This window comes from Odocoileus virginianus, chromosome 4 (assembly GCF_023699985.2).
Source record: "Odocoileus virginianus isolate 20LAN1187 ecotype Illinois chromosome 4, Ovbor_1.2, whole genome shotgun sequence".
NCBI lineage: Eukaryota > Metazoa > Chordata > Mammalia > Artiodactyla > Cervidae > Odocoileus > Odocoileus virginianus.
Window position 1 is genome coordinate 1,367,821 of NC_069677.1, and position 22,588 is coordinate 1,390,408.

A 22,588-nucleotide genomic window follows, 5' to 3' on the forward strand; every position below is an offset into this window, starting at 1 on the left:
AGTATGGCAAAACCAATACAATGTTGTAAAGTAAAATAAATAAATAATTTTTTTTAAAAGTTCTATTTCAAAACTTGGGGGAATCATTAATAGATTGTTTGTCTCTAGCTCACGATGGAAGTCGATGGTAAGGTAGAGTCAATTATGAAGAGAACAGCATTGGTAGCCAATACATCCAATATGCCTGTGGCTGCTAGAGAAGCCTCTATTTATACTGGTGAGTATATGAATTGGAATGAAAGAGATTAACATGTGTTCTTTAGTTTAAAGCTAGTACCAAAATTTTTTTTTCCAAAGAACTTTTATTCTAAAGTATCTTCATACATATAACCATATTCCTAGAACCTTTTTTTTGTTGTCTTTTTTTTTTTTAATATTGGCCTTCCCAGATGGCTCAGTGATTAAGAAGCCACCTGCCAAGCAGGAGACTCGGGTTCAATCCCTGGATCAGGCAGATTCCCTGGAGAAGGAAATGGCAATCCACTCCAATATTGTTGCCCAGGAAATCCCGTGGACAGAAGAGCGTGGAGGCTACACAGTTCATAGAGTCAGATACGACTTAGTAATTAAACCACCACCACCACATTGCACTCATTATTATATCTTAAGACTCTGTCCATATAAGACATTAATGTGTGTGTGTATGTGTGTGTGCGCACATGCACACATGCACTCAGTCATATCCTACTCGTGATCCCATGGAATGTAGCCCACTAGGCTCCTCTGTCTGTGAAATTTTCTAGGCAAGAATGCTGGAGTGAGTTGCCATATCCTACTTCAGGGAATCTTTCTGACCCAGGGATCAAACCCATGGTCTCTTGGCATTTCCTGCAGTGGCAGGTGGATTCTTTACCACCTTGCTACCTGGGAAGCTCCATAAGGCATTAATAGAACCGCTTTAATCTTTTTAATGACTTTAAAATGAAGTATCTTCTATTTCTGGGTTTTGGGGGTTTTTTGTTTTTTTTTTTCATGTTTTATCATTGCTCTGTCTCTGAATATATCTGTATCTCTATAACTTGAATTTTCAGCTTTGAATTATAATACTTTGATTATGTTTATGTATTACCTTCCATCTTTGCTCCCATTTTCATCCCAGCTTTTGGTATTTGGAATTCTACATATTCAAGAGTTATAATATTCACATTCTGTTCTGTATCCATAGATACAATGTTTGTATTAGCTTTAGACCTAGTAAAATGGAGTCAGTTTCCACTGGCAGCACAATCCCTTGACTGTAATTTTTCCATTTGTTTTACAAATGGACAAATTTTGATTTTTGGAAGTTTTTTCAAGACAGGCTCATGGAAACTATATTCTCTGAATTCTTCTTTGTAAGTTTGGATTTTTTCTACTGCCTTATGATTTTAACAGTAATTTGACAGAATATGAAATTTTTCTATCAGCATTTCTTGTGCTGAGGAGAAATCTGACGCTGACCTACTTTTTTTCCTTTTATAGGTGATTTTTCTTTCTACCCAAAGGAATGCTTCTTTAACTTTGAAGTGTTATAATTGTTTTTCAAGTGTCATAATTTTATTGGAATATATCCCACTATTGATAGTTCTGTTAATTTTTTCCTGAGGCATAGTATACCTTTACAGTCTGTGACTATGTCTTTTACTTTGGAAAAATTTTGAGAATTGTTCCTGAAAATTTTTCTCTTCCATTATGGTTATCTTCAAGTGGAACATATTGCATCTCCTTTATCTGTTTACACATGCATTAAATCCTAATTCTTTTTATTTAGCCATTTGTTCATTTTTTCACAGGATAATCAGTGTTTATTCTTTATATTGCTTCTGATGAAACTTTTATGTTGTTCTAGTTCTTTGTCGAGTTCTGCTGGCTCATGAAACAACCTTTTTATCTTCCTGTATATTCCTTGAGATTTTTATTTTGTGGTAGGATGCAGTATAAAGATTTTCTTTAATTAATTGTGATCTCAGTTCTCATTTGTTCCTTGGCAGGTTCATTGTTGTACTGTGCTCTTCTTTTTTTTCTTCTTTTATTTTTGTTTAGTTCATATGCTGATGTTTATTGTTACTATCACATATCTTTGCAGGAGATGGGAGGGGATGGTTGTTACTATGATTCAAAATAGCAGGACTTCTTCCTGGTAATCAGTGAAGTTTGTTACAGCATAAAATTATATAATTTATTTTACGTTTTCTTCTGTCCTACCAGCAAAATCCACAACGACAAGGCCACTTACAATGAATTCTTTCTCTTCTACCCTGCTTCATTCACTTTTTTACTTACTGTAAAGGGGTATCTTTCTGAATTTTATTTGTCCCCACCCCCCTACTTCCCCTTGAGGCCAGACTGGGTCCATAGAACCCCTGCTGCTAGCCCTGTACCCCTTTTACTGTGTTCTAGACAAAGAATTCTTGGTTTTGCTCCTCAGGATGTACTTTCTAGTTTGCAGAAGCATAGTCTGAGGCTGTGTAGCCTCAGGTGAATTCTTGGTGTCTCGTTTTTTTTGTTGTTGTTTGTTTTGTTTTAATCTCTTTTAGTTAGCTTTCCTCATTATTTTGTTTTGAAGCTAAACATGGCCCCTGGTTTTTGACAGTGGAGTTTGTGTTTCTGTATTTCTTGTTTGGTGGTCACTCTCCTGAGAAGGAGAAAGTGACATAATCACCTAATATTTTAAGACAAGAAGTCTACCTCCTTCTTTTAACTGACTACACAGATTCTCTTTGTATGGATATATCACAATCTATTTAACCGGCATTCCTTTGGGTGGACACTTGGATTATTGATAGGTTTTTTGCTCTCACAAGCATCACACCATAAAACATCCTTATGCATGTTATTTACACTGTTACATCATATGTTTTATGTGCATGTTTCTTTGTATTTTTGTCAGGTTAAGTTCTTAGAAGTAAAATTGCTGAGGAATATAACTCTTAATGTAGATTTTAGATTCTAATAGCTCTTCACAAGGAATAACAGTGGACACAAATTCTGTTTCTTCACATACTCCCCAATGCTCATTTTTCCAGTAGTTTTTTATGATAATCATTATACAGAAAAGTTAAAAGAATACTGCAGTGAGTACCTATGTACCCCACACCTAGATTTGACAGTTAACATTTTACTCTCTCTGCTTTACTAGATGACTCTTGGTTCTGTATTCCTTACAGGGAGCTAGCATTTTTCCTGAATCTGTTAACCATTTGAAAATTGCCTTCTGTCCATTTTTGCATTGGTTAGTAGTTTATCATACTGATTGGTAAAGTTCTTTGAAATGAGTCTTTGATCTTTTGTGAGTAGCAGATATTTTCCTAGTTTGTTCATCTTTTGATTTTGTCTGATTTGTAGGCACTAATATCTTTAGGTTTATGAAAGTGGTCTGTCAGACTTCTTTGAGGTTTACTCTTGTGTATCTGTCTCTTTTGTCAAGTCTTTTTAATATATATATAGATACACAAGCATTAGTGAATGTCATCATGGAGATATAGCATGCTTGTACCATCAGATTGAAATATGTGATACTGTGTTTTTTAAGCCTTAATAATGATAAGTGATGCTACTTAAAGACTTTGTTCCTTGGACCATATTTTGGAAGCCTTGGAAGTTAGTATTTTTTATTCTGACAGATGTATTATGACAAATAGTAAAGTTCTGAATTTTCCAGCAACTATTTTATTTATATAACCCTTTGTTTCTTAACGGGTAAAATAAAGGAATTAAGGTAGTAGATTTTGGAATTGTTATCAAGTAGCAACTAATATAAAATTCTAATATCTTACAGTTGTATAGTACTTTGTATTTTTCAGAGGGCATTTATAGATACCATATCATCTGATGTGTACAGCTAGATGGGGTGAGAATTATTCCATTTTAACAAATGAAGAAACTGGGAAGTGAGGTTACTTTGCTAACACTAATGACAGTATGGGAACTAGAACCCAGGACTGCTTTCTGTATACTGTATCAGCTTTTTCTGAGTGGTTTACTGAATGTGATTTTACAGGAGAGGACCCAGTCTATGTAGAAGAATGATCTAGATAATGAGTATTATTTTTCACATTAACAACATTTACTACTTTTGAAAAATAACCAAACAGCTAATTAATTGAGGGTATTTTTGGTGCATATGTGTGTGGGATACATAGGAAAAAATGCATTGTAAATTAATTTCAGACTTAATTATCTGAACAAACAATGGGAGAAAAGTCTTTTCCTACTTTTAAAAATGTTTATCAGGGTAGACTAGGCTATGAAAAACCCAAACATAATTGTTGAGTATAACAGATGTTTATTTCAGATGATGAGGGCATTCTCCTTTATTCTGTCATTTTGGGGCAGGGACCCAGGCTAAAAAGAGCTCTTTCATTTTAACACATACCTTCCATAGATCCTGGGAGTTCTCACCCTCTCAGTAAGCCAGAAAGAAGAAGTAGCATGGAAAGATGTGTGTCTTGCCTTCTGAAGAAACACTTGACTCTACATTCTGTTAGATAAGGGTCAGTTACTTGCCAAATCTAAATGCAGAGGAGGCTAGATAGTATGTTCAACTGTGTACCCAAAAGAACCACAAACTATGATGAATAGCTAGCAGTCTTAACTTAGGAACTTACCGCTTTAAAGTTTTCTTAAGGGTAAAAAGTCAGGATTATATATTACAAAATTATAATTTATAATATTCTTCCCAATGTAGGAATCACACTGTCAGAATATTTCCGTGACATGGGCTATCATGTCAGTATGATGGCTGACTCCACCTCTCGATGGGCTGAGGCTCTTAGAGAAATCTCTGGTCGTTTAGCTGAAATGCCTGCAGGTAAATCTTTATATTGCTTATTGTATAAGCAAGACTGATAGGATTTGGGGGTTGGCTTAGAACTTCTCTCTTAAAATTTTCTTTTCATTTTTCAGATAGTGGATATCCTGCATATCTTGGTGCCCGTTTGGCCTCTTTCTATGAGCGAGCCGGCAGAGTGAAGTGTCTTGGAAATCCTGAGAGAGAAGGGAGTGTCAGCATTGTAGGAGCGTAAGCACCCAAACTATTTACTTATTATAAGAAAAAAGTTACTTTATTTTAAAGAGATAATATTTAGCCCCGCTGAGGGAAGTGCTTCTTAACCAAGGTTGCACTGGAGTCACCCAGAGGGCTCTTTAGAATGCACATGTTTAGGTCATCTCTGCTTGTGCTGGTTTCATAGGTTTGACTTATCTAGCAACAATTTAGAAAATTATAAACATGTTAAGGTAAGATCATATCACAATAAAAACAATATGAAGATTCACTATCCCCACATATAGCCATACCTTGTTCTCAGAGCTTTTCCTTCCTTCTTGCTTAATCTGTTTAAATTAGAAAAATGAAACAGATTGTGATTAAATGTCTGTCTCATTTCTCAAACTAGAAGGTTTTCATTAGTTGTCACTCTTAACTTTCAACTTAGTACTGGTTTTTATTCAAGGTTTTTATATAGGATTTTCTTCCCAAAGGTTGTATTTCTTAAGTTATTTACATTAAAATTGACTTCAAAGAAGTACTTTTGTTTTATTCATTTATTTTTTGAAATTGCTTTTATATACAAGTTATTTTCCAAGCATTTCTAATGACTTTTTCCTGTTTTAGAGTTTCTCCACCTGGTGGTGACTTTTCTGATCCAGTTACATCTGCTACTCTTGGTATTGTTCAGGTATGTATTTTCCTAGTGTAGTCAACTTCTGAGCCCCACCCCATCCCCATGCTGTCCTAATGTCGTCCTCATCATTGTGAAGCATTTAATTTAGTCACTGAAAAGTAGGCAAGGGTCAAGTTAGTTTTAGCAACATTCTTACTACTGAAAGTCTTTGATGCCCTATGTTCTTAGCTCTTTACCTAGAATTTATAATAGATTTAATGTCTAAAGTAGTAATACATCCAAGTAGCAAACTTTTATTAGTGTTAGAGTAATACTGCACTCTTAACTTTTGAGTTAGAGCAACCCTAGGAATAGAAACAAATGAGCCCAAAAGGGCATAATAGCAAAATCTCAGAGAAGTTTTTCTCCTCGTCGTTTGGTCCAAGGCAGGTGATCCTGTCAGAGGGTGGCTCTTTTCCATTCAATATTAATTCACACCAGCACTTCACCTTGGCTCCACTTGCCTGGTAATGGTCTACATTTGGCTGGTACAGGATGACTGGAGGAGGCTCACCTGTGTTTTGAACTTTGGACTCAGACCTGGTTACTCCACTCATTCTGTTAGCCACACCCAGATGAAAGCAAAGCTGGAAAGTGTAGTTTCTGCCTAGGCAGCTGCTTCCCAGTGACAAGACATGAATTCTGGTGCATAGCTAGCCAATTTGGCCATTAAAAGTAAGCCTAAATGAAAGACATATATAAATCAGGGCTACAATTGTTTTTGATCTTGATATATGTATAGCACATGTATTATTCATATGGGAAAAATACAATACTTGCCTATGTTTCTGTCAATATCAGGTAAAAGGAAGTGGCAGAGGCTAAATTTACAACTTTCAAGGTGTTTAACATTTGCTAAAATTTTGAATTTTAAATAACAGGGAAGTGAGGAGCAAAATTAGGAATGCCTAGAATATATGTGAATGTTTGGCCTCAGAAAATTGACTCTCATGGTGGAGAGTTCTGACGAAATGTGTTCCACTGGAAAAGGGAATGGCAAACCACTTCAGTATTCTTGCCCTGAGAACCCCATGAACAGTATGAAAAGGCAAAAAGATAGGACACTGAAAGATGAATACCCCAGGTGGGTAGATGTCCAATATGCCACTGTAGATCAGTGGAGAAATAACTCCAGAAAGAATGAAGAGGAGCCAAAGCAAAAACAACACCCCGTTGTGGATGTGACTGGTGATGGAAGTAAAGTCCAATGCTGTAAAGAGTAATATTGCATAGGAACCTGAAATGTTAGGTCCATGAATCAAGTCAAATTGGAAGTGGTCAAACAGGAGATGGTAAGAGTGAATGTCGACATTTAGGAATCAGCAAACTAAAATGGACTGGAATGGGTGAATTTAACTCAAATGACCATTGTATCTACTACTGTGGGCAAGAATCCGTTAGAAGAAGTGGAGTAGCCATCATAGTCAACAAAAGAGTCCAAAATGCAGTACTTGATGCAGTCTCAAAAACGACAGAATGATCTCTGTTCTTTTCCAAGGCAAACTATTCAGTATCACAGTAATCCAAGTCTATGCCCCTACCAGTAATGCTGAAGAAGCTGAAACCTTCTAGAACTTCTAGAACTAACACCCAAAAAAGATGTCCTTCTCATTATAGGGGACTGGAATGCAAATTAGGAAGTCAAGAAATACCTGGAGTAATAGGCAAATTTGGCCTTGGAGTACAGATTGAAGCAGGGCTAAGGCAAACAGAGTTTTGCCAAGAGAATGCACTGTCATAGCAAACACCCTCTTCCAACAACACAAGAGAAGACTACACAGATGGTCAATACTGGAATCAGATTGATTATATTCTTTGCAGCCAAAGATGAAAAAGCTCTAGACAGTCAGCAAAAACAAGACCGAGAGTTTACTGTGGCTCAGATCATTAGCGCCTTATTGCCAAATTCAGACTTAAATTGAAGAAAGTAGGGAAAAGCACTAGACTATTCCGGTATGACTTAAATCCTTTACCATTATATGGAAGTGACAAATAGATTCAAGGGATTAGATCTGATGGAGTGCCTGAAGAACTATGGATGGAGGTTCATGACATTGTACAGGAGACAGGAATCAAGACCATCCCCAAGAAAAATAAATGCAAAAGAGCAGAATGGTTGTCTGAGGAGGCCTTAAAATAGCTGTGAAAAGAAGAGAAGTGAAAAGCAAAGGAGAAAAGGAAAGATATACCCATTTGAATGCAGAGTCCCAGAGTCAGCAAGGAGAGATAAGAAAGCCTTCCTCAGTGATCAATGTAAAGAACTAGAGGAAAACAACAGAATGGGAAAGACTAGAGATCTCGTCAAGAAAATTCGAGATACCAAAAAAAGATTTCATGCAAAGATGGGTTTGATAAAGGACAGAAATGGTATAGACCTAACAGAAGCAGAAGATATTAAGAAGAGGTGACAAGAATACACAGAAGTTGAACGGTTCTATGAAGACCTACAAGACCTTTTAGAACTAACACCCAAAAAAGATGTCCTTTTCATTATAGGGGACTAGAATGCAAAAGTAGGAAGTCAAGAAACACCTGGAGTAACAGGCAAATTTGGCCTTGGAGTACGGAATGAAGGGCAAAGGCTGATAGAGTTTTGCCAAGAGAATGCACTGGTCATGGCAAACACCCTCTTCCAACAACACAAGAGAAGACTCTACACATGGACATCACTGGATGGTCAACACCGAAATCAGATTGATTATATTCTTTGTAGCCAAAGATGGAGAAGCTCTGTACAGTCAGCAAAAACAAGACCGGGAGCTGACTGTGGCTCAGATAATGAACTCCTTACTGCCAAATTCAGACTTAAACTGAAGAAAGTAGGGAAACCCACTAGACTCTTCAGGTATGACCTAAATCAAATCCCTTATGAATATACAGTGGAAGTGAGAAATAGATTTAAGGGACTAGATCTGATAGACAGAGAGCCTGATGAACTATGGACAGAGGTTCGTGACATTGTACAGGAGATGGGGATCAAGACCATCCCCATGGAAAAGAAATGCAAAAAGGCAGAATGGTTGTCTGAGGAGGCCTTACAAATAGCTGTGAAAAGAGAAGCAAAGGCAAAAGAGAAAAGGAAAGATATGCCCATCTGAATGGAGAATTCCAAAGAATAGCCAGGAGAGATAAGAAAACCTTCCTCAAGCAACCCAGATGCACATCAGCAGACGAATGGATAAGGAAGCTGTGGTACATATACACCATGGAATATTACTCAGCCATTAAAAAGAATTCATTTGAATCAGTTCTAATGAGATGGATGAAACTGGAGCCCATTATACAGAGTGAAGTAAGCCAGAAAGATAAAGAACATTACAGTATACTAAAACATATATGTGGAATTTAGAAAGATGGTAACGATAACCCTATATGCAAAACAGAAAAAGAGACTCAGATGTATAGAACAGACTTTTGGACTCTGTGGGAGAAGGCGAGGGTGGGATGTTTCAAGAGAACAGCATCGAAACATGTATATTATCTAGGGTGAAACAGATCACCAGCCCAGGTTGGAGGCATGAGACAAGTGCTCTAACCTGGTATACTGGGAAGACCCAGAGGGATCGGGTGGAGAGGGAGGTGGGAGGGGGGATCGGGCTGGGGAACACATGTAAATCCATGGCTGATTCATGTCAATGTATGACAAAACCCACTACAATATTGTAAAGTAATTAACCTCCAACTAATAAAATAAATAAATAAAAGCACACACACAAAAAAAAAGCAGTGGTACATGTAGACAATGGAATATTACCCAGCCATAAAAAGGAATGTATTTGAGTCCTTTTAATGAGCTGAATGAACCTAGAACCTATTATACAGAGTGAAGTAAGTCAGAAAGAGAAGGATAATATTGTATTCTAACACATATATATGGAATCTAGAAATCTGGTACTGAAGAATTTATTTGCAGGACAGCAATGGAGAAACATATATACAGAAAAGACTTATGGACATGGGGGAAGGGGAGGAGAGAGTGAGATGTGAGGAAAGAGTAACATGGAAATTTACATTAGCATATGTAAAATAGATAGCCAAAGGGAATTTCCTGTATGGTTCAGGACACTCAAACAGGGGCTCTGTATCAACCTAGAGGGGTGGGATGGGGAGGGAGATGGGAGGGAGGTTCAAAAGGGAGGGGACATATGTATACCTATGGCTGATTCGTGTTGAGGCTTGACAGAAAACAGCAAAATTCTGGAAAGCATTTATCCTTCAATAAAATATAAATTAAAAAAAAAAAAAAAGAAAGCCTTCCTCAGTGATCAATGCAAAGAAATAGAGGAAAACATTAAATGGGAAAGAATAGAGATCTCTTCAAGAAAATTAAGACATACCAAGGGAACATTTCACGCAAAGATGGGCACAATAAAGGACAGAAATGCTGTGGGCCTAACAGAAGCAGAAGATATTAAGAAGGGGTGGCAAGAATACACAGAAGAACTGTACAAAAAAGATTTTCTCGACCCAGATAATCACAATGGTATGATCACTCACCTAGAGCCAGACATCCTAGAATTCAAAGTCAAGTGGGCCTTAGGAAGCATCACTACGAACAAAGCTAGAGGAGGTGATGGAATTCCAGTTGAGCTATTTCACATCCAAAAGATGATGCTGTGAAAATGCTGCACTCAATATGCCGGCAAATTTGGGAAACTCGGCAGTGGCCACAGGACTGGAAAAGGTCAGTTTTCATTCCAATCCCGAAGAAAGGCAATGCCAAAGAATGTTTAAACTGCTGCACAGTTGCAGTCATCTCACACACTAGTAAAGTAATGCTCAAAATTCTTCAAGCCAAGCTTCAGCAATATATGAACTGTGAACTTCCCGATGTTCAAGCTGGATTTAGAAAAGGCAGAGGAACCAGAGATCAAATTGCCAACATCCGTTGGATCAATAAAGCAGGAAAGTTCCAGAAAAATATCTATTTCTGCTTTATTGACTATGCCAAAGCCTTTGACTATATGGATCACAACAAACTGGAAAATCGTGTAAGAAATGGGAAAATTCTGAAAGAGATGGGAATACCAGACCACTGACCTGCCTTTTGAGAAATCTGTATGCAGGTAGGAAACAACAGTTAAAACTGGACGTGGAGCAACAGACTGGTTACAAATCGGAAAAGTAGTACGTCAAGACTGTATATTCTCATGCTGCTTTTTGAAGTTACATGCAGAGTACATCATGAGAGACCCTGGGCTGGGTGAAACACAAGCTAGAATCAAGATTCCCGGGAGAAATATCAAAAACCTCAGATAGGCAGATGATACCACCCTTATGGCAGAAAGCGAAGAACTAAAGAGCCTCTTGATGAAAGTGAAACAGGAGAGTGAAAAAGTTGGCTTAAAATCAACATTCAGAAAACTAAGATTGTGACTTCTGATCCCATTACTTTATAGCAAATAGTGGGGAAACATTGAGAGGCTTTTTTTTAATTTTTTTTTTTTAGTTTGGAGACACTGCAGACTGACTGTAGCCATGAAGTCGCTTACTTCTTAGAAGAAGAACTGTGAACAACCTAGCATAGTAAAAAGCAGAGATATTACTTTGCCAACAAAGGTCTGTCTAGTCAAAGATATGGTTTTTCCAGTAGTTATGTGTGGATGTGAGAGTTGGACTGTAAAGAAAGCTTACTGCTGAAGAATTGATGCTTTTGAACTGTGGTGTTGGAGAAGACTCTTGGGAGTCCCTTGGACTGGAAGGAGATCCAACCAGTCCATCCTAAAGGAAATCAGTCCTGAATATTCACTGGAAGGACTGATGCTGAAGCTGAAACTCCAATACTTTGGCTAGCTGAAGCAAAGAACTGACTCATTAAAAAAAAAAAGAAAGAAGTGATTCATTTTTGAAAAAACCCTGATGCTAGGAAAGATTGAAGTCAGGAGAAGGGGACAACAGAGAATAAAATGGTTGAATGGCATCACCGACCCAGTGGACATGAGTTTGAGTAAGTTCCAGGAGTTGGTGATGGACAGGGAGGCCTGGCGTGCTGCAATCCATGGAGTCAAAAAGAGTCAGACATGACTGAGTGACTGAACTGAACTGAACTGAAAATGACTGTCAGACCTCTGAGGACTGGCTCTTAATGATCGGCAACTGAATTTATTCGACACTTGGAGGTTTTAATTTTTAAAGTGAAGTGTCTATCATAATTAGCATTTTCTGGTTCATATGTTTATATTGCACCATACCAGTTTTCAAAGGAGTCAGTATCTTTTGCTATCAGATTTGATGAACTGTTAAGGAAATCCAGATAAAGTTTGATTCATAGAAGAGCCAACTTATTGGAAAAGACCCTGATGCTGGGAAAGATTGAGGGTAGGAAGAGAAGGGGGCAACAGAGATGGTTGGATGGCATCAGTGACTCAATGGACTTGAGTTTGAGCAAACTTCAGGAGATGGTGAAGGACAGGAAAACCCAATGTGCTGCAGTCCACGGGATTGCAGAGTCAGACACAGCTTAGTGACTGAACAACAACAATCCATATTGAAACTAAAAGAAATATTTTTCTGTTTGGAAGTTTTATTCTATTTCATTTATATTTGGTATATACTAAAAAGATAAATAATTTGACCAAAACAGTATAGAATTCCGTAGTTAGGACAAACGAATATGCTTCGATACTTCAAAAATTTGTTTTTAAGAAAAATCTTTGTGTTTTGTTTTTGGTTTTGTTCTTAAATCAGGTGTTCTGGGGCTTAGATAAGAAACTAGCTCAACGTAAGCATTTTCCTTCTGTCAATTGGCTGATCAGCTACAGCAAGTACATGCGTGCCTTGGATGAGTACTATGACAAACACTTCACAGAGTTCGTTCCTCTGAGGACCAAAGCTAAGGAGATTCTTCAGGAAGAAGAAGACTTGGCAGAAATTGTACAGCTGGTGGGAAAGGTAAGTTGTAAAATCTTGTGGAGAACAGTCTGTGAGTTACACTGGAGCCTTTTTGGGGTTACACTGGGTCTTCATTCTGGTGCATGGACTTTCCATTGCAGTGGCTTCTCTTGTTGCAGAGCACAAGCTCTAGGCATGCAGGCTTCAGTAGTTATGGCACACAGGCTTAGTTGCTTTGCAGCATGTCAAACCTTCCTGAACCAAGGATTGAACCTGTGTCCCCTGCATTGGCAGGCAGACTCCTGTCCACTGTACCACCAGGGAAGTCCACACTGGAGCTTTTTAAGGACAAACAGAACCTTGGAAAGGCAGATTCTTGCCTGGAAAAATTAGTATTTATTAAGTATTTTTTAAACTAAGAAAATTGTAGATTATTCCTTTATTCAGCAAATATTTCAGGGGCCTGCTTATATTATGGAAAATAGAAAGATGATTATTGTTTATAGATTATTATCTGTTATTGAATAACAAACCACTTTGACATTTAGTGGCTTAAATAGTGCTTTATTGCTCCTGGTTTTGGGGTTGGTGGTCTTACTTGGGCAGTCTTTCTTGGGTCCCCTCATATAGTTTTTGCTGTCATGGTGGCTGAGACTGTAGTCATCTGAAAGTTTTTTCCCTCACACGTCTGGTGCCTGAGTTAGGATAACTAGAACAGCTAAGGATTGGGTAGGCATTTCTCTTTCTGTATGGTGTTTCAAAAAAACACATCATGGGTCTATTTGCCATGTTCATAGCAGCACTTACAAGCACTAAAAGGTAGAAGCAACAGAGATGTTCTTTCCAACACACGTGTACATGCACTCACATGCATACACAAATATTATTCAGCCTTGAAAAGGAAGGAAAATTCTAACACATGCTATAACGTGGTGAACCTTGAGGGACCATTATGTTAATAAATAAGTAGTCAAAGTCATAGAAACAGAAAATAGAGTGGTGGTTACCAGGGGTCCAGAGGACAAAAGAAAAGGAGTTGTTTAATGGGTATAGTTTCAGATTTGTAAGGTGGAGAGTATTGGAAGTCATTTCACGGCAACGTGAACATACTTAACCTACTGAACTAGAAATGGTTAAGGTGGTAGATGTACATTATATCAATAGTTTTTGCAATGAAAACAACACGAGAAAATCAGGAAGCAATTAGGAGGTGAATTTATTAATGATAGGTGATCACGTTTTGATTACTTGGTTTCTGGTTGCTAATTAATTGCAACAATTGGTCCCACATTGTGGCAGTTAATTTCTAAAAATATATTTTTTCCTCTTCTAGGCTTCTCTAGCAGAAACAGATAAAATCACTCTGGAGGTAGCAAAACTTATCAAAGATGATTTCCTTCAACAAAATGGATATACTCCTTATGACAGGTAACCTAGCCTGATTTTCTTTGGATATTCTATCAAGTTTTGAAGAAGGAGCTGCCTACATGCATGTTAACCGTCCACCAGCCTTTTTTTCTCATACAGACACACACAGACTCAGTGTATAGGTTTATTTTATATTTTTATAGCATGCATCTAATGATCCAATATGTTCCCTTATATTGATTTGGCTCATTTTCCAAGTTATGACTTTTTTCACTCATTATTCAGCCAGCTTAAATTAAATTATGGCTTAGTGTATGGAGCCTGAGGAATCACTGCCTCCTTCAGAAGCTTTTCTCACTACGTGTTGTGACAGCCCATGCCTCTTCTACTCTTTCCAAAATAATATACTTTTGTGCCCCATTGCCCATGAGTCCTGTTTTTTTTCCTTCTACTATTGGACATCTCACTAGTCCCTATTACTCCTGCCCAATGCTTTCTGTTTTTTCGTTATTTATCTCTGCTACTACAAGGGCTTTCCTCGTGGCTCAGCTGGTAAAGAATCCACCTGGAATGCAAGAGACCTGGGTTCGGTCCCTGGGTTGGGAAGATCCCCTGGAGAAGGGGAAGACTACCCACTCCAGTATTCTGGCTTGGAGAATTCCATGGACAGTACAGCCCATGGTGTCACAAACAGTCGGACACGACCGAGTGACTTTCACTTTCACTACCATGGCCAAAAAGTTCCCATTTCTTTTAAACTTAGATAATTTGAGCCTTTCATCATAGTCTGTAACTTTTCCTCCCTCAGATCATATTTGGCCCCATATAAGACTATAGAAACAAATAGATTAGCAGAATATAGGACAAGCAGGAAATATGACAATATAATCAGTAAGGCAGAAACTCTAGGAACCAGCCACACAAAGATAACTCCACAAGGGAAAATTCTTTGAAAAGAGAGTGTACATGAAATTGTGTATGCAAATAAGTTTAAATGTGTTAGAACGTTTATTAGAATGCATGTGATTCTATCCAAAAGTCTACAAGCAATAAATGCTGGAGAGGGTGTGGAGAAAAAGGAACCCTCTTACACTGTTGGTGGGAATGCAAACTAGTACAGCCGCTATGGAGAACAGTGTGGAGATTCCTTAAAAAACTGGAAATAGTGAAACAGATCACCAGCCCAGGTTGGGTGCATGAGACAAGTGCTCGGGCCTGGTGCACTGGGAAGACCCAAAGGGATCGGGTGGAGAGGGAGGTGGGAGGGGGGACCGGGATGGGGAATACATGTAAATCCATGGCTGATTCATTTCAATGTATGACAAAAGCTGCTGTAATGATGTAAGGTGGTTAGCCTCCAACTAATGAAAATAAATGGAAAAAAAATAAATTAAAAAAAAAACAAACTGGAAATAGAAAATAGATAAGGAAGCTGTGGTACATATACACTGTGGAATATTACTCAGCCATTAAAAAGATTTCATTTGAATCAGTTCTAATGAAATGGATGAAACTGGAGCCCATTATACAGAGTGAAGTAAGCCAGAAAGATAAAGACCATTACAGCATACTAACACATGTATATGGGATTTAGAAAGATGGTAACGATAACCCTATATGCAAAACAGAAAAAGAGACACAGATGTACAGAACAGACTTTTGGACTCTGTGGGAGAAGGCGAGGGTGGGATGTTTCGAGAGAACAGCATCGAAACATGTATATTATCTAGAGTGAAACAGATCACCAGCCCAGGTTGGAGGCATGAGACAAGTGCTCAGGCCTGATGCACTGGGAAGACCCAGAGGGAGCAGGTAGAGAAGGGAGGTGGGAGGGGGGATCGGGATGGGGAATACATGTAAATCCATGGCTGATTCATGTCAGTGTATGACAAAACCCACTGCAATATTGTAAAGTAATTAGCCTCCAACTAATAAAAATAAATGAAAAAAAAAAAAGAATGCATGTGATTCAAGTTGAATATTAACTTGTGTGTCTTTATTATTAAAAAGTATGTGTAAATGCAAATGGACACTTTTAGTGGAGAAAGGGGCTGCTTATTAGCTCTAGGAAATTACAGTTTCCTGCTTTCCTATTATTTATTCAGCCTTAACTAACTATCACAAGGGACTCTTTACAACTTAGTTATTTTCCATTTGGGTTATTGCTTTAACTGCATTGTACACAAACACGCTCTCACAGAGTCATTAGATTGTAGCAGTACTGTTTTATTGTTCTTCAGATAAAAATTAACATCACTTTTAAATAAAAGAACGCATATGGCTCCATCTCTCTATCCACCCCATATTCCTGAGACATCTCTGTCCAAAAACTCCAGTTAAGTGTTTATGATCTTTTCCACTATTTTTTTTTTCATTCCTTAAGTATCATGCCATAAATATAAGTAGTATGCATATCTAAATAAAGAAACCAATGCTGTGGTATTTCACAGATGAAATAAAAAGTATGACCTTGCTTTTGATTTTCTGTTTTATTATTTTGACTTTCATTTATCCTAGGTTCTGCCCATTCTACAAGACAGTGGGAATGCTGTCCAACATGATCGCATTTTATGATATGGCCCGCAGAGCTGTTGAAACCACTGCCCAGAGTGACAATAAAATCACATGGTCGATTATCCGTGAGCACATGGGGGAGATCCTCTATAAGCTTTCCTCCATGAAATTTAAGGTATATTTGTTTGTACCATAATTCTTTTTGATTTTTTTGAAATATTTGGTTCTCAAACTTGGTGTGTAAAACTTGCATTTATCATTTTCACACATGCTTGGGTTATGTAAAAGCAAAGCAGACCTCAAAGCTGTGTTCAAATAGGAATTCTAGTGATAAAGATTATAGTATGTCATGTCTAAAATAAATGCTGACATGTTTTCCCTTTTGTTAACCACCAGGCAGTTTAGAACTAAAGTCATTGCTAAGCAGCAGTTAGCTCACCTCAAATGCTTGTTGCTATCTGTCTAAACTCCATGCTCCTTCTTGAAATGATTTCTGCTGCCTAGTTATTTTAAGTATCCTGTTATACACATCATTTTTACTTTTAAGTGGACTCTCATTGCTTGGGAAGTGCACAAGACATAAATAGATAAAGTGAAATTATTGGTGGAAACTCAAATGTGTAAGATTGTTTTTATTTTTTTGTAAGATTGTTTTTAAAATACTTGATCAGTCGAATTGTATTTATTTCTAAATCATGATATCCAAGTATAGTTACTAATCTCCTGTTGAGATATTGAGACGGATTCTTTGAATGTGTATGTTAGGATTGAGAGTAAAGTTGTACAAATAGATACTCACTGTATCAAGAATTTTAAAATATCCACATGGTTTGAGTCCTGTCTTTCCACTTAAAAACTGATAACCAAAGGAAATAATCAGAGATCTTGATATGGATACATGTAGAAGATTGCATATCAAACTTCGTAAATGTCATCCAAAAGTGAACAGAGCCAGCAGTACATTGTGCCATGTACCTTACAACAAAAATATTATGAAGGCATTAACATCATACATCTTTTTTTTTAAGGAACATCCAAAGACACAGGGACATGGTTATGGTATAATGAGTGAAAAAAAAGTCAGGTTGCAAAGAAATTCCACATGTAATTTGATCCAAATTTTATTTTTTAAAATTACACATTCATAGGAAAATGATAAAAAAGATAAGTAATAATGATGACTTCTGGTAACATAACTAAAGGTGCTATCATTTTTATGTTTACAGGTACATTGTATCAAATTAACATCTGTTATTTTTTAGTATCATTCAGTATTTTTCTGTAGCACTATTTTGTGGCTGAAGAATGTTTTCCTTTTCTTAGGCATTTGGAAGTTTTTGGTATGGACGACTTTGTTAATGCAGTTGGGTTTGTGTATCTTCCTCATATTTGTTCTCAGAAGTAGAATGATTGGATCAGAGGGCTTAAACACTTTAAAGTCTCTTTTGTACATTTTACTCAATTAAGTGGCTTTCTATACAGATTTTAAATGGGGTGCATTTTGAGGTTATTTCATGTCCCAGCATGATGATGCCAGGCCCTGAATAGTAAATTCTGTTTTTATTAAATTAATTCCAACTATGTATATACAAAGAGGAGTGTATCTAATATGTGTTGCTGCATAGTTTCCTAATATTTTGCATACTGTCAAGGGTAAATCCTTTGGTTGTTGAACACAGTTAGCAGGCAGGACACAAAATTGAAATTTTGTCTTCTGTTTATGGTTAGACTATTCCTTTATACATTTTACCCTTAAAGGAAAGAAAATAAGGTTAATCCTGCCTCCTGCCTTGTGTTTTACTAGTACATCTCACTTAACCTCCTGCTCAAATATAGTAAATACAAGTAACTCACTATGTGTTACAAAAATTATTTTCCAAAGGTAAATTGAATTCTATAATGTCTTTTTTCAGGATCCAGTGAAAGATGGTGAGGCGAAGATCAAGGCCGACTATGCACAACTTCTTGAAGATATGCAGAATGCATTCCGTAGCCTTGAAGATTAGAACTGTGATTTCTCTCCTCCTTTTCCTCAGCAAGCTCTCATATGTGTATATTTTCCTAAATTTCTCATCTTTGCTTCTTTACTGTGCAGGTTTCAGACTAGTGCCTCTGTGTGTAATCATTTGTTTCCCCATTTATTTGATAGGTCATATATAAAACAAACATTCCTTTGTTCCAGTGTTTGAAGGACCCCCCTGAACATTTCTCCGAAGTGGTGAATGTAGTAAATTTGATATACAATGGCTATACTACTGTAAACTTGTATGTAGGGTGACGTCTCTCCTTGTCCTAGGTTTACCCTTTCCTCATCACTATTAAATTGTAAACAGGACTGCTGCATGTTACTCTCTTTGCAGTGGATTTGGATTGGAAGGCCAGACTTCTATACATTTTGACAGGTACTTTGTGAAATGACTTTACCTGCAGTTTAGCATTTTGCTAAGTAACTGCTTTGCAGGAAATAATTGCTTTTTTTAAAAAACATGAATGATTAATGTTTTGATTATGTGTTGCTTCCTCCAGTATAAATCAAGAATATTTGTGGGAAACTGTTGAAAACTATACTGTTTTTAAAGCAGGCTTCTGTGGGACTCAGCACAGTAGATGAATCAGTGCCCTCTAAAAAAGTGAAAAAAGAGCCAGATGGTCAAACTTAGATTAACATCACCTTGTTAAAGCCCATTTTACTTCACTGGGAAAAATTCAGTATCAAGGACTATGCTACTACATTACTAGGCAGTTCTTTTTAAAATTACATTTAAAACAATCCCGAGAACTTGATTTACATCACACCTTTTTTTTTTTTCCTCAAACATCTTAGAAGGCTAAGCTTCTGAGAATCATGTGGCAGTGTGATGGGCAGAAAAATGCCACAGAGAATATATTTTGTAGTGGTTAAAGGCTGTTTGCACCTCTTAAGGACCAGTTGGGCTTTGGTGATTCTTGGGGCCAGAGTGGCATTATGTTTTTACAAGATAATAACATGTGTCACATGTTTGCATGTTTGTTTGCTTATTGAACCTTTGAACAACCAGTTTCCTGATTGTAGAAAACACTGTTCTTTCATGTGATTTTATGATTCACTGGCTCAAAAGATTTCCCAGAATATCTGTAGCTGTAGGAGTTTAACAGTTCCAATTCTGTTTCATAGGAATGAAGTTAGTTCTAAAATCAGCAGATGCAAGATAATAGAATTTGGGTTATGTGAAAAAAAAGATTATTTCTGCCTATCTTTTAAGTATATGTTTTAAAATAATAGTTTCTGCATTTGTGTGATAAGGCACACTGTAGAATAGCTCTAAAAACATCAGTTTCCCATGAAGTCTTTCTGACCAATCATGCTGGCGCCATTGCTTCCTCTTTGGGAAGAGGAAAGGGTATGTGAACATGTCCAACAATCTCAAATACTGAAATATAATAGCATTTATTTATGTTACACCTCAGTATGTTGTTATTTAAGTTTTTAAGTAATGTATTTCTCTTGGTCTATTAAGGAAAGATGCAGTCAATAGAGAATTCAGCTTTGTGTTTCTTACAGATTGCCATTTTCTTATAGTGGCCTGCTATTCAGGATAAGTATCCTTCTTTAACCTTTCGAAGTATTGGAAGATAAAAATTATGCAGTGATTTGTTGAGATGTGGACATAATGGTGCTGCTTAATCAGTTTGCCTCCAGTGTGGTCTCCTACCTAGAGGCCATAAGACCAGTGGAAATTAAAAGAATTTCAAAAAACTTACAGTTCCTACCTTAAATCTACCAGCAAACTAGGATTGTGATAGTAATGAATGACGTGGCAAAGAAAGTTTGACCAAGTTTGTCTTTTGTTGTTCTGAATTTGCAATATACATTCTTACTCCTTTTTAAGAACGTTGGGGTGTGGCTATGAAGCTACTAGAGAAACTTCGCTCAGAGCCTCATTGTAAGTGACCCTTCATCTGTATGTTGTAGAATTTCACATTAGTCACTGATCAGTTTCTTTAGTAAGAATGTGTCAAAGTTACAATAATCTTTTAAAAAGATGATTCAGTTCTGTATTTATTGTGCTGTGTCTGGTCCTAAGTGGAGCCAGTTAATAAGTTACGTATGTATTTTTCCAGTGTTAAATCTCACACATTGTACCCTTTGGAACTTTCCATCCTGAAGAGTGAATAGAAGAGGTCATGTGTATTGCCTCCTTATCCTTGAGGTTTCACTATCTTTATGTTAAAAGTTGTGTATAATTGTTAAAATCTATGAAAGAATAAAAAATGGATTTAAATTAATATTTTTTTCTTTTTGGGGGTGTGTGGCCAGATCTGCTTTAAAAAAGAAGTGTCATGTTGTATTTTGGCTTGTTTTCAGTATGAACTTTTAAAGTTTTTTATTTTTCTCTTTCTGCTTAAGATCATGAAGTTGAATTGGGGCCCTCACTACAGACTGCATAAAGTCCTATAATCATATACCACTGTGATTGGAAAATGTAGTACATGGAATCACATAGCGTTCAGAATATTACTTTAAATTGAAAAAATGAATAGTTTCTAAAAATAGAGTTATAAATGAAAAGAAATCAGTGTACTCATATGTACTTTTGGAAAATGAACTAAAGCTTTGTAATTCATAGTTTTGCAAGGCAAATTAATTAAGATCCAATGTGGCATGTTCACAGGGCATTTTATTTCCTTAAGAGTATTTTTATTTCAATTGATGCTTTTGCACTGTGGTGTTGAGAAGACTCTTGAGAGTCCCTTGGCTAGCACAGAGATCAAACCAGTCAGTCCTAAAGGAAATCAATCCTGAATATTTATTGGAAGGACTGATGCTGAAACTGAAGATCCAGTACTTTGGCCAGCTGATTCAAAGAACTGACTCATTGGAAAAGAACCTGTTTCTGGGGAAGATTGAAGTCTGGAGGAGAAGGGGATGACAGAGAATGAAATGGTTGAATGGCATCACCGACTCAGTGGACTTGAGTTTGAGCAAGCTCCAGGAATTGGTGATGGACAGGGAAGCCTGGCATGCTGCAATACATGAGGTCGCAAAGAGTTGGACACTGAGTCACTGAGTGACGGAACTGAAGGGTATTTTTAACAATTTCTAAAGTAATAAGAAGCAGTGTGAAATTAACAACTCTATATTACTATCGAGTGCCAAGTTTCTATAGAGAAATCCTTAAAAATTAACTGGAAAGTTTATTGATTATAGATTTTTCGGGTGGTTTTAGTCTTCTTTGGTAATAATGCAATATTTTCAGATTATTTGTTTTACTGTGTTGCCACAACATAAGAGTATGAAGAAGGGAACTGATAAAATGCCACTGAAGTTGTTCTAAGGGCTCCCTTTTAGTTTGAGTTCCCCTAGAAGTTGACACTGAAATGTGTCTTTGATTGCAGGCAGTCTGTTTGGGATGTGATCCCAGGAAAGTACCAGTAGGGAAATAGAGAATTAAGACAGAACTGAAGGAGCCAATAAGTGTTATCAAACAAGTCAATATTTTGGAGCACAGTCCTGCTGGGGAGTTGTGGGAACAGCTGAAAAATATGCACTTCATTATCCCACCTGGGATGCAAGGAAACTCGAGTACTTTTCAGCGTCACTGATGGGCAGTCAGCGATTCATTGGAAAAGACCCTGATGCTGGGAAAGATTTAGGGCAGGAGGAGAAGGGGGCGACAGAGGATGAGATGGTTGGATGGTATCACCGGCTCAATGGGCATGAGTTGAACGACGACGAAAGCTGCTGTCAGTCATCCACTGAAGGTTGTTCCCACAAAGACAAGGAGAATCAATGACCAGCACATGCATATAAATAGATCAGGTTCAGGTGGCCACAGAAAACCCTTTGCAAAGAGATTCACGTGCATGTGACCCCATGGACTGCAGCCCTCCAGCCTCCTCTGTCTATGGAATTTTCCAGATAAGAATACTGGAGTGGGTTGCTGTTTCTTGATCCATTGTTCTGCAACATAAAGCAGCACCCTGTAAAACAAACAGGACACTCTTGGAAAAAAGTGTTTAAAAGATAATCTCTTCAAAAAGATGTTTATTAAAAAGCAGATAGTACACACACCAGTTATGCTTATAAATAGGCAGATGTGGGGTTTAATGCTTCTGAAGATAAAGCAGCTTCTTGGACAAAAGGGGATTTTCCAACCCCCTCATAATACAGAAGAGAAATGGAAGTCCAGAGAGGTTAACTGATTAGCTCTGCGTCAGAGAAAGTAACGCTTCCCAGAGCTTACTCAAACTTA

The 22,588-nt window shown here is 37.3% G+C and overlaps 1 protein-coding gene across 1 annotated transcript in view; it reads left to right on the top strand.

The window, feature by feature from the left end:
- The window catches only part of ATP6V1A (ATPase H+ transporting V1 subunit A), a 63,643-nt gene extending 43,022 nt beyond the window's left edge, over positions 1–20,621 (top strand). The window contains exons 8-15 of the mRNA XM_020879694.2: positions 109–217; positions 4,667–4,789; positions 4,885–4,999; positions 5,594–5,657; positions 12,330–12,533; positions 13,807–13,901; positions 16,359–16,530; positions 18,269–20,621. Of these exons, the coding sequence (XP_020735353.1) occupies positions 109–217; positions 4,667–4,789; positions 4,885–4,999; positions 5,594–5,657; positions 12,330–12,533; positions 13,807–13,901; positions 16,359–16,530; positions 18,269–18,361 (975 nt within the window). The 3' untranslated portion in view covers positions 18,362–20,621. The remainder of the gene's footprint in view (positions 1–108; positions 218–4,666; positions 4,790–4,884; positions 5,000–5,593; positions 5,658–12,329; positions 12,534–13,806; positions 13,902–16,358; positions 16,531–18,268) is intronic.
- The last annotated feature ends 1,967 nt before the right edge of the window (positions 20,622–22,588 follow it).